Source organism: Bidens hawaiensis, unplaced genomic scaffold (genome assembly GCF_021521415.1).
Source record: "Bidens hawaiensis isolate Kalapana, Puna unplaced genomic scaffold, B.hawaiensis_p1.1 tig00033592_1, whole genome shotgun sequence".
Taxonomy (NCBI): Eukaryota; Viridiplantae; Streptophyta; class Magnoliopsida; order Asterales; family Asteraceae; genus Bidens; species Bidens hawaiensis.
Genome location: NW_027495777.1, coordinates 75,742 through 88,984, shown reverse-complemented (window position 1 = coordinate 88,984; position 13,243 = coordinate 75,742). Strand labels below are relative to the sequence as shown.

Sequence of the window (13,243 nt, the reverse complement as noted above, 5' to 3'; positions counted from 1 at the left end):
AGGGCTTTGGTGTGGGGGGTTGAGATTGAAACTGAGATTGAAAGAGATGGGTTCGAATGATTTGCAGAGGAAATTCATTTGAACAGTTCATATTGAGAAGGGAATTGGAAGTTTGAGATAAACAAGTGCTTGAAATTAGAATAGTATATTTCAGGTAGTATTCCTCTATTTTTTTATTTTTTTTTGGCTCCTTTTATATTTCATAGAAACATCCAAACGATTTACAATGAAGTGGCAGGTAAGCGGGCAACAAGCCGCGCCGCAACCCCCTTTTGGATAGCAAACCCAGTCCGACTAAAAACAAAGTTTTGATTCTTATGGGCTGATACGTTACTATACACAACTTTCTGAACCCTATTTCATATTTGAGCTGCTTCGTTTTGGAGGTTGTAAAAACCGATTAATCCTAATGAATTTAAGGTGCTGTTTGTTTGTTGAGACACGAAATCAGACATGAATCAAACCATATTATATTTTTAGATTGTGATACGAATATCCGGTGGATAAATTTATGCAGACGATATCACATAGTTTATAAAACAAACAATATTATATTTTTAGATTGTAGACCTTCAGACCACATTTTCAGTTGCAGACATGAAATCAGATGAAATCAGATTATAGATAGTTTTTGTCTTCAAAATCAAACATCACCCTAGTGTCGCCACGTAATCTAAAAGGTCATCGTGACACCTTCACTATGAGTATAAAACTAGGTACTACACCGACGTTGCGTTGGGCTGATAAAAAATTGTGTGTTGTTATGGCGCACTGACACGAATTTATTCAGCTTTAGTTTACGGCACTTAAGCGAAACAAAAAAAAAAACAAATTAAGCAGCAAAACTCGATGCGAAACAAAACAAAATTGAGATGGGGTTAAGTACCGATGCAAATTCAGTCAGTATCGAAAGTGATGGTGTTAAGAAAAAAAAACTACGAAGAACTAAAAATAATAATAACCAACGCACTGCGTCACGAACCGATGCGAATTCAGCTAGTTACTAATAATAGTAATAACCTTAAAACTGAAAAAACAAAAGAAAATAAATTACTTCATAAAAAAGAAAAAAAAAGGCGGACCACTAAGTGCCATAAGTGGCTTGTTAACATGTAACAAGATTAACATATAAAAAAATATGTTAAAACATCGTTTATTCGATCAGTAAAGCCCGTGCATTGAAATCCTTGATCGTTGTCAGTCTCGGGTGTTGAAGCAAATTCGGCCGGTTTCGGACCATAGTTCAAACAAAAATAAAACAATAAAACATTTGTTCGGTAAAATAAAACCCAAGTGTTATCGGTCCGAGCGTTGAGGCCATAAATTGACGTGAATTTGATTGGTTTCGATTACGTTAATTACGGTACCGAAATTAAATAAAAAAACATAAACAAACAAAAATAAAAACGAAGTAACCACCATGAGATTCAAACGTGCGAAGTAAGAAACCCACACTAACACAACTATTAGCATTTTGCCATCACAAAAATCTGGTAGTGGACGGAAATAGTTGCATTTAAAGTCAAGATAACTTTCATATAAACAATTTGTGGCATTGACATTCTTTTTTTTATCTTTTATATATATATATATATATATATATATATAATATAGTGTTTATATATAATAAAGGCTAGAACTTTCATAAACGATAAATTATTTTTCCCCGGAGAATTCGTGCACTCGGTATATTATTTCTAAATTGTTTCATTATTCATCAAAGTTGCTTTAAAATAATATGAATAGTGTTTAGTTGAAGTTTATTAAACTTGTTCACATTTAGGCCTGACTTCAATTCCTTGAATGATAAGACCACCTTTTAGATGATTACCCTTCACTTCGCTTAAATTCATTTTCACCATCTCACATTTTTCTCCTACAAATAATTCTCCAAGTTCGATTTCCATCCATCCATCTCCTCTCTTACTCGGTCGTCGACAATCTCCTTCCACTACCCGTTTATCCATCACTTGTCTCCGGTTCATGAAAAACAACGTTTCTAGCTGTTGTTTTCGCTCGTCTAGAGGGCATAAATATGATTTATTGGTAACCGGGCATGTATCGTTTGAGATAGATGTCTCACACGGAATAGAATCTAACCCGAACGAACAATCAGAAACCTTAACTACAAGATAAGCAGCATATGCCGTGTTAATAGAAAAATCTTCGGTTTGTATTCGTCCTTCAATTTCCATGTTGGATATTGTTTTCAGCTCAACTACCTCAGAAAACCTACAGAATTAACGAAATGTGAATGAGCTTCAATCTAGTATTTAAATATTGACACCTTAATAATTAAAATTAGTAAGATCTAAAATTTTGAATAACCTTGATGTAGAGTTGGCAGTCCAAGTCCAATGATTTGGTTCATTACTTAAAGAAATGGATAGTGCTCTTGCTGAGAGAAAACAACTCTTTCTCCCACTTGCTTTGTCTAGTGAAAAGCTCTACATGGATTAAACAAGTCAAAAAGTCAATACTTTAATCCCAAACAATGAACTCTTTACAACGTGGAGAGAATAATTAACAAGCATAAGCTTACCCTGATTCCACCATCTATGAGAATCCAACCACAAAGCTGGATAAACAGTTCTTTCTTGGAAGTAAAGTTGAGTTGAGTGTGTGATCTCGAAAGAATACGAAGGATGTCGAATGGCAAGAATCTGTCCCAGGCGATATCGGATTCTGCAACGGACCGCAAGGTAGAAGATACAAGCATAAATGTACATGCATCTGGTGGAGACGTGAGAGATAAAACTGTGGAAATACAGTCTTCAGGCAACATGTTCAATCTGGTGCCCATTTTAAGGTTGTAAGATTTATAAAATGGAAGGTGGTTAATTTGTGGTTGTGCCTTGTGTTTGAAGGTTGGTTATATCAATCAATCATACCCAGTAAAATCCCACCGACAGTAAAGCTATAAGTTGGGTCTGGGGAGGGTGGGATGTAGGCACACCGTACCTCTATCCAAAGGAATAAAGAGGTGGCTTCCAGAGAGACCCTCGGCTCTAAGTACATGTGTATGAAGCAAAATAAAGGAAATCAAAGTTTAACAGCTATATAAAAACTACTACTAATGTTAGTTATATATATATATATTAAGTGAGATCAAGTGGCGGCTAGAGGTTGTTTCTGAGAAACCAAGTGGCAAGTGGTTATAATTACTTTTGTTCGGTGGATGTTGCTGTATTTGGTTGAATCAATGGATTGAGGTGTAGAGATGTGCCATTGAATAGTCAACTTTTTACAAATATATTATTTCGTTGACGTTGACGGAAAAAAAAGAAAAAAAAACCACGTGATAATTGTCAATTAAAAGCAGTTCTAAAAGAATTTAATTAAAAAATCCCGAAAAACCATGTGATTTATTATTATATATATTAATAATTGGTAGAATTCTTTGGTGAGGAGAGATCACTGTTCAATTATGTTGGTGTATTTAATGCATATGTTACAAGCTTTTGATGCATGATAGTCACGTGTCTCTTTGTCTTTTGTGTTACATTTATTCTTAGGTTTATATGTTTTACTATTTCATTTTTCTTTGTTTTTTACAAAGTTTTTAAACATTTGTATACAACATTATAAGGCATATTCTTCCGTGCACACGAATGGGTTATTAGAAGTAACCAACATCAATTGGCTTTTTGGCTCAATAGCATGAGGGTGATGGTTAAGATTCGAGATCCTTTGATCCTTAAGGTCTTAGGTTTGAAACCTGACTCTAGTGGGTTTTTCTATAGTGGTGGGTTTCCTCCTTGATAGTATTCTTGGGAGACTAAGACCTAGAGCGTCAAAATCAGCATAGACGATTGACATCCCGTCTCAGAAATGCTCAGTCGGATATCGGTGGTGGATCCAAACGTTATTAAATAAAAAGAAGTAACCAAAAAAACCAGTTATTACTCAAATTTTGTATTTCACTCCCTCAAGTTTTGTAACACCCCGTAACCGCAGCGGAAACGTAAACGGGATGCAACAGACACATCTGATATCAACAGCATTGCTTATAAAGAAAACACCACTACATTAATTTACATCATATTACATTGTTCCGAGTTTAGTTCTCGTCTAGGCGATAGCACATAAGTTTTACCAACATTACATTATCATATTTAAAACAAAATGATCACTAAACTTCCACAAATAGCACGCATCATCAAGCATGTAGCACTTACTCCAGTTTGGGAGTACCTAGAAAGCATGTAAAGAAAACGGGTCAACTACGAATAGTTGGTGAGTTTCACTAATTTAAATAAACAGTGATAAATCATTATGATAATCATATATTAGAGACATCTGGGGACACTGTTAACCCAGTACTGTACCCATTCCGGGGGCAATGTTAACCCAGAAACACTTCTAGAGACACCTGGGGACACTGTTAACCCAGTACTGTACCCATTCCGGGGGCAATGTTAACCCAGAAAACACTTTCAGGGACATCTGGGGACACTGTTAACCCAGTACTGTACCCATTCCGGGGGCAATGTTAACCCAGAAACACTTTCAGGGACCTCTGGGGACACTGTTAACCCAGTAATGTACCCATTCCATACGATTCCCGTACAATCAAATATTTATAAATACACGCAAATCCATGCATTCAGTATGTACTTAAACATTTAAATAATAACATGCTTTCCGCCCCGGGAAAATATTTAAAAAAAATTCAGAAAAAGGGGCTCGTGAAACTCACCTTATCGTAGGCAAATTAGTAATACAACACTCCAGCTACTAGTCCAAATCTGTAATACGATCCCTAAGTTCGTTACTATACAATCACTATTAACATAACTTTAACCGTGTTAACCGGTACATCTAGGGACACAGTTAACCCAGTACTGTACCCGTTCCGGGGGCAATGTTAACCCAGAAACACTTTCACTGGACTCAGATTGTGATATCGTATAGAGTTCACTAGTCAGATTTACTATTAGTCATTTTTCCCGTTTTGCGTGCCTAGCACGGTTATCCATTTTTATGTTTTAAAAAATGAGTTTGGTCACACACGACCCGAAAATAGTTGTTAATTGATAATTTAACTAAGTTGTGAAATTAGGGCTCGGTTTAGATGTCCCGATTGGCTGCGGGACTCGTTTCCGTCATTATCGTACCGGAAACTGTTAAATAGGCTAAAAACACTCAGATCATCCAACTTATTTTCGGATGATTCATTTTTACTTGTTTAACTTAATTATATGAAAATAGTTCATTCTTAGGGTTTTTATACACCAGTCAGCTCGCTTATGCGAACTTTACCGGTTTACGCGTTTTAAGCTTTAAAAGTTTGTTTTAGCACAAATAATTATCCGTTTAGTCTCGGATCTTGAAATTTTGCGCAAATCACTTTTTGACAGTGGGGAATTTTATAAAAATATTTCCAGAATTAATTTTTATATTTAACATTTATTTATCTATTTTTAAACACCATTTAAACACTAAATATGTCGTAAATACCAAACGATCTTAGAAAAATCCCAAATTTTTCCTGGATGACCCCTGCCATCTCCATAGTCCCCTGTAATTTTTCCAGAACCAAAATTCCTTATTAAATGCCATTTTCACTAAAACCGAGCTAGAAAACCCTAGAACTCGTTTAACCGAAAAGCCTATCTAGACTTCTCCAAATGACCTCAAATTTTGTGTGTGACTTATACATGTTATAAAAAGCTTATCTGCAATTTTCCAGAATTTGTCATGATATTTAACTATTTTTCACCATTTTTGGCCAAAACCGAGCATTAAATTCACCAAATATTCATCCTTTATCCAAAAATTACCAAAATTTCACAGAACTCATATTTTCATGTGTAGATCATCTCTGTAAAATTTCATGACCTAACACTACACGAAACACAATCTGTCCAAATATACAAACATCACACAAAACCGAACTACCTTTAGTTTCTAGCTTCAAACCGCAAGAATCTCGCTTTCTAGCCCTTGCTAGCAACTAGATACAACACCTACAAGCACAATAACACCACACCAAGCAAGTTACACCCACAATCAAGCCATTTCTTTCATGGTTTCAGTTATGATATAAAAACAACGATTTAACCGTAAAAATTCGTTTTTGGTTCGTTTAACTCATTTCTTGGACCAAGATCCCTTGTATAACCCGTATACATCACTTGATCATGCAAGAATCGGTTCCATCTCGGGTTTTCACCCTTTTTTACTTGGAAACCTCATTTCCTTGCAAGAACACTCAAGAAACGAACTTAAACCCGTACATAACAAGATTTTACCTCGGTTTTTCTTGTTAAAAAGCTTGGTTTTTGGTTCTTGATCTTGAGAGAATAAAGGGATTGATGGTTTGTGTTGTGAAAAAAAAAGAAAATGAAGTGTTGTTTGGGTGAGGGGGGTCCGATCGGACCTAAAGGATGGGTGGGGGGGACCCACAACTTCATTTGTGGCCACATGTTCAGATTCTCGTAATCTGGATGATGTTTTGGATAATCTGGTTCAGTTCGTTTTTCGGTTAAACGTTTAATTCGGCTTAAAACGAGGCTAAAACGGTCGTTTTTCGGCTTAAAAAATGAAATTTATATAAAACCGATTTAAAACTTAAACCATGACATTTATTGACTTAAAACATCATAGTATTAATAATTGTGCATCTTTTTCGGCTTGATCGATCGTCTCTTGCTCGGTTTGGTATTAAAGGTTTCGTTTAACGTACCGACGTACCATTAAATCGAAATCATTTTTCTGTGCTTTAATTTACTTATCCCGAAGCTTTAATACTTCGCAAACATCACTAAATAATATATATTTCGTCTATAATGCAATCCCCGATCGTTCGGGCTTCAATAACCGTTAATCGGTTAATCGTATTTCCAATACGATTAACTGTATAATCGAGTATAATTCGTACTATGAATCATACATACTCGTATAAACGCATCATAATTCACATATTCATTATTAACTAACACATAAATAGTATATACCGGTTAGGGTATACCTGATTTTGCCGGAATCGTTACATTCTCCCCCCGTAAAAGAAATTTCGTCCTCGAAATTTTTACGCGACGACTGCTTCTTTTTGAGGAAATAGATGGGGGTATTTCTTCCGGAATTCGTCCTTTCGCTCCCATGTATATTCTGGGCCTCGTTGCGAATTCCATCTAACTTTGACCAACGAAATCTTGTTGTGTCTAAGTTGCTTGATTTTTCCGTCTAATATTTCTACGGGTTCCTCTACGAAATTGAGTTTATCATTTATTTGGACACCCTCTAAAGGTAACACCGATGTCTCATCCGCCAGACATCTTTTCAAGTTCGATACGTGAAACACGTTGTGAACTGCACTCAATTCATCGGGTAGTTCTAATCGGTATGCTACGGGACCGATTTTTGCAGTAACATTAAATGGTTCCAATATATCTCGGGGCTAATTTCCCCGTCTTTCCAAATCTGACTACACCCTTCCAAGGTGATACTTTCAAATACACTTTATCACCTTTCTCAAACGACAACGGTTTTCTACGGGTAATGGCATAACTCTTTTGCCGATCCCGCGCGGCCTTCAGATTGCTCCTAATTTCAAGGATTTTGCTGGTCGTTTCCTGGACCAGGTCTGATCTAATAACCTGAGTGTCGCCCACTTCAGTCCAACAGAGAGGTGATCGGCACTTCCGACCATACAATGCTTCGTAAGGCGCTGCCTTTATACTGCTATGGTAACTGTTATTATAGGAAAATTCAACGAGTGGGAGATGTTGATCCCAATTTCCCTTAAAATCCAGTACGCATACACGAAGCAAATCCTCCAGGGTTTGGATGGTCCTCTCAGACTGACCATCGGTCTGAGGGTGGTAAGCTGTGCTTAGATCAATACGCGTTCCCAGCGCTTCTTGCACAGCTTGCCAAGGCTTGGAGGTGAAATGGCTATCCCGATCGGAGATGATTGAGATGGGTATCCCATGACGAGACACAATTTCATTTATATAAATCTGCGCAAGTCTCTCTGTGCTATAATTATTTCTAATCGGGATAAAATGTGCCGATTTGGTTAATCGATCCACGATTACCCAAATTGCATCATGTCCTTGGGACGTTTTAGGAAGATGAGTCACAAAATCCATCGTGATTTGCTCCCACTTCCATTCGGGAATTTCCGGTTGTTGTAACATCCCCGAGGGTTTCTGGTGCTCCGCCTTAACTCTCGCACAAGTCGTACATTTACCGACATACATTGCGATATCCTTTTTCATACCCGGCCACCAGTAGAACTCCTTCACATCCTTGTACATCTTATCCGATCCCGGATGTATGGAATATTTTGATCTATGTGCTTCGTCCATGATTAATTCACGCAGATCATGGAGGGTCGGGATCCAAATCCGACTTTTGAAATAGAGAATTTCGTCCACGCGCTATTCGAAATTCTTCTCATTGCCGTAAAGTCCCTCTTTTTCCAATTGTTCCTCTTTCAACGCCTCACGTTGAGCGACTCGAACCAGGTCCGAAAGGTTCGACTGGACTATCAACCCCAACGCTCGCACTCGCAATGGCTTAACCCGATCTTTCCTACTCAAGGCATCGGCTACAACGTTAGCCTTGCCGGGGTGATAACGGATGTCACAGTCATAATCGCTCAACAACTCGACCCATCTTCGTTGCCTCATATTTAGTTCTTTCTGATCAAATATGTGTTGCAAACTTTTATGATCGGTGAAGATGGTGCACTTTGTACCGTAGAGATAATGTTTCCAGATTTTTAGTGCGAAGATAACCGCTCCCAATTCTAAGTCATGCGTCGTGTAATTTTTCTCGTGTACTTTTAACTGTCGGGAAGCATAGGCTATAACCTTATTATTCTGCATCAACACGCATCCTAACCCTCTACGAGATGCGTCACAATATGCGACAAAACCATCGTCTCCTTCGGGGAGACTTAAAATCGGCGCTTGGCACAATTTTTGCTTTAACGTTTGAAACGCCGTTTCCTGCTCTTCTCCCCATTCATACTTTCGATCATTTTGAGTCAGGAGAGTTAAAGGTTGGGCGATGCTGGAAAAGTTCTCTATAAATCGACGATAATATCCAGCTAAGCCTAAGAATTGGCGGATTTCCTTTGGCGTTTTAGGCGCTTGCCAATTCTTAATTGCTTCAATTTTACTCGGATCAACGTGTATTCCTTGATGGTTTACAACGTGACCGAGGAACTGCACTTCCTGCAACCAGAAGTTACACTTGGAGAATTTTGCATACAACTTCTTCTGATTCAGGAGCTCTAAAATTATTCTTAGGTGTTGCTCATGCTCCTCTTTACTTCTCGAGTAAATCAAAATATCGTCAATAAACACGATGACGAATTTGTTGAGGTAGGGTTTACAGACTCGATTCATGAGGTCCATGAACACTGCCGGCGCATTCGTTAGCCCGAAAGGCATAACTAAGAACTCGTAATGGCCGTAGCGAGTCCGGAATGCGGTTTTTGGGATATCCTCTTCCTGAATTCTAACCTGATGGTATCCCGATCTAAGATCGATTTTTGAGAAATAGCTCGCACCTTGCAACTGGTCAAACAGATCATCAATTCGAGGAAGAGGGTACCTATTTTTAATGGTTAACTTGTTCAACTCCCTGTAATCAATGCACATTCTAAGGCTCCCGTCCTTCTTCTTCACGAATAATACAGGTGCACCCCACGGGGAATAACTAGGACGTATAAATCCTTTATCCAATAATTCCTGCAACTGATTGGATAATTCTTGCATCTCGGACGGTGCAAGTCGGTAGGGTGCTTTAGCAACAGGGCCAGCTTGAGGTAATAGATCGATTCTGAATTCGACCTGTCGGGTTGGCGGTAATCCAGGAAGTTCTTCTGGGAAAACTTGTGGAAATTCGAGTACTACCGGGATATCATCCACCCGTTTCTCATCAGAATCTGTGGCCGTCAAGCTTGCTAGATACGCCACGCATCCCTGGCGTATATATTTTAACACCTTGAGGTGGGATATAAATGGTATCATTGTGCCCGACTTCTCTCCTTGCACTAACACCTCTTCGTCATCCGACACCCGGATCTTGACGATTTTCTTTTCATAGTTTATTTCCACTTTGTTACGTGCTAACCAATCCATTCCCACTATCACGTCAAAACTACCTAATTCTACCGGTAATAAGTCAATCAGGAAGGATTGATCGTTCAGAATAAAAGGGCAACTCCGAACTATCTGATTAACTATCATGGTTTTACCGTTAGCGACTTCTACGGTATAAGGTTCTATGGGTTCTCTAATCGGAAGGTTTGCTATCGATAGGAATTTAACAGAAACAAAACTTCTATCGGCGCCTGTATCAAATAATACAGAAGCGTAATGATCAGAGACGAGGAATGTACCTTTCACTACGCTGGGGTCCTGGCGTGCTTCGTTCGCCCCCATCACGAATGCTCGGCCTCGCGCTAGATTGGACGACGATGCCTGACCCACAGTTTGCCTCCCACTTCCTCCCTGGTTCAGCTTCGGACAGTTTCTCTTGAAGTGATCTGTGCTGCCGCATTCAAAGCAAGCACGGCTAGTGGTCATCATTTGGTTTCCTTGTGGGTTTTGTTGTCGGGCTGGTAGGGTCCTAAATGGCTGCGCACGGATAGGTTGCGGTTGTCGGTTCAGATTGTTCAGGTTTGTCCTACAACTCGGTGCGTAGTGCCCAATCCTGCCACACCGGTGGCACACCACCTCTTTGCACACGCCACCATGGTGGTAACCGCATTTCCCACACTTAGGAAACGTTCCCTTCTGCGGTTCTTGCCTTCCGCCTGAATTAGTCATAGCGTAGTTCTGGGCAGCGGGCCTAGCACGTTTGTCTTGCTGCTTCCCCGGGGTCCTATTATCATACGTACCTCGCTTTCCTCCGGCAGACTCTCCTGCCACCTTCAGTGACCCACTCCTCACGAAATCGTATGTGACAATACCAGCTTGCGTCACCGCACCCTCAAACGTCTGGTGTCCCCTAGCGTTGACTATACTCCTTACTACTGGAGTTAGTCCCCATATATAACGCTCCACCCTCTTTGACTCAGGGGTGACCAACCACGGTACCAATCGCGACAATTCATTAAATCGGTTCGTATAACCCAAGTGGTCTGCCCCCTGCATCTCCAAGTTCCACAACTCGTTTTCTAACTTCTGCAGTTCGTTTTTCGGGCAGAAATGTTCCAGAACAAGGGCTTTGAGTTCTGTCCAAGTCATGCGGTTTGTCGCTGCCTGACCGCGAGTTTGCACTATTGTGTTCCACCATGTCAAGGCATGGTCCGTGAACGTGCAGGTAGCATACTTAACAATGTATTCCTCAGGGCAGTTACTGATGTTCACAACCGACTCTATTTTCTCAATCCACTTAACCAACCCATTGGGTCCCTCAGACCCGCTAAATTCTAGGGGCTTGCACAACATAAAATCTTTAATTGAACATCCCCTTGTTGCAGGAGTCGGTTCAGTGCGGTTCGTTTCTACACTGGGTATAGGGCCATTACTGTCTGTAACGACCACCCTAGGCGGCGCGTCATTACTCGGAATCGGGTTACCGCTCGGTGGAGGATTAACATTTTGTTCCCCAGCATTATTGGTGGTCGTTTGATTGCTCGCAGGGTCTGGATTGGTCGTATTGTTAATACTGGCGGCGATGCGGGATACTATATCCGGTATCGCCGCCTCTAACTGTCGAGCAATCAGACGACTCACATCCACTTCTGACATTTGAGTTGACCGTTTAGGTGCCATTCTACACAACATTAAGAAAAATACATATAATTAATACACATTCCAATCTCGATACACAACACATATTCCATTCATTAATAAACATTAGTACATTTTACATAATCATCAGTACACATTACATTAACGTCAGCCCATAGATTATGTTTTCATACATCAGTTCTACATCGGCATCATTTCGACATAACCCGCTATGGGTCAGTGCTTGAATGATACATCAAAGTATCTACAATGGTATCCCAAAAAAAAGACCCCCTATGGGCTAGTGACTGTACTATAACTACCCAAGATTCACTCTATGTTAGCATCGTCACTAACTGCTAACACAGAGTATCAAAATGCGGCCCCTGACTACCACCACACTAACATGATCTAAACACGGTGGTATACCAACCACACCAACACTGCCACCATCCCCACTAACACTGCCATCAAACCCCGGATCTGTGTTTCCATCCGGTCCATCATCCACTGGGAGTAGGCGTCCTCCCTCCTCAGCTGAGCGATCGCATGCTGGCTGTCCAGTATGCAATCCGCCAAGTGATTCCTCCTCTGAATACCCACTGTCAAGGCGGTGGTGTGCTCATTCATCTGCTCAGTGAACACTCGGAGCCACGCAGCCTCGGCGGAGGGACGCTCATCCCTCACCGGCCTGGGGGTACCCCACACGGGTGGAGGCACAGGCCCGGGCTGGGGTGGGGTAAAGGAAGGTGGGACATACGGGACACTGATCCGCGACGTGAGGCGGGGACCGGGTTTGGGAGGGGTAAGGGTGACCTGTGGTGCGGGTGGGGTGGGAGATCTGGTAACCCTAGCAGGGGAGGACAAGCTAGCACTCCTATGGCTAGTCTGAGTAGGCTCGGTGCTGGAAGCTAAGCGTACACTCCTAGAGTCCCCGGAACTGGCCTCCTCCGGGTCCTCCTCTACCGATAAACTTCGTGATCTTGACATGCTTACCTGTACACAAGTTAGCAAACATATAGTTCCTTCCATAATGTAAATCATAATTAAATTAATCTACACACATTTATACAACCTTGTCACATATAAATACTATCATATACTTACACGTATGTTGCCGATTTTACCTATTAATGTTCCCCGCGACTTCCCCTGAATTCCCTCGTGCGGACAAGTCTGTTATTATGTTCCGGACCATAATAACTCACTTGTCCATCCAAGTTCATCCAGATCTCGTCACTATATATTATTAGTTGATATTCAGATCCTATAATACTTGAGCTACCGGTTATATTTTAGGTATCTTTTAAAGACATCCTAATTCATTTATAACCAATGGCTCTGATACCAAGTTCTGTAACACCCCATAACCGCAGCGGAAACATAAACGGGATGCAACAGACACATCTGATATCAACAGCATTGCTTATAAAGAAAACACCACTACATTAATTTACATCATATTACATTGTTCCGAGTTTAGTTCTCGTCTAGGCGATAGCACATAAGTTTTACCAACATTACATTATCATATTTAATACAAA

The 13,243-nt window shown here is 40.3% G+C and overlaps 1 protein-coding gene across 1 annotated transcript; it reads right to left on the bottom strand.

Moving 5' to 3' along the window:
- Positions 1–1,676: 1,676 nt before the first annotated feature.
- Positions 1,677–2,822, bottom strand: LOC143585162 (F-box protein VBF-like). Its single transcript, XM_077067008.1, has 3 exons — positions 2,543–2,822; positions 2,329–2,447; positions 1,677–2,232 (listed from the first exon to the last, which is right to left on the bottom strand). Exons 1-3 carry the CDS (start codon positions 2,801–2,803, stop codon positions 1,764–1,766), a joined length of 849 nt encoding a protein of 282 aa, XP_076923123.1. The 5' UTR covers positions 2,804–2,822; the 3' UTR covers positions 1,677–1,763.
- Positions 2,823–13,243: the final 10,421 nt, after the last annotated feature.

Coding starts and splice junctions, on each gene's coding strand:
- LOC143585162 (XM_077067008.1), bottom strand. CDS start 2,803: ATGGGCACCAGATTGAACATGTTGCCTGAAGACTGTATTTCCACAGTT. Junction 2,448..2,542: donor TCATAGATGGTGGAATCAGG/GTAAGCTTATGC, acceptor TAATCCATGTAG/AGCTTTTCACTAGACAAAGC. Junction 2,233..2,328: donor ACTGCCAACTCTACATCAAG/GTTATTCAAAAT, acceptor TTAATTCTGTAG/GTTTTCTGAGGTAGTTGAGC.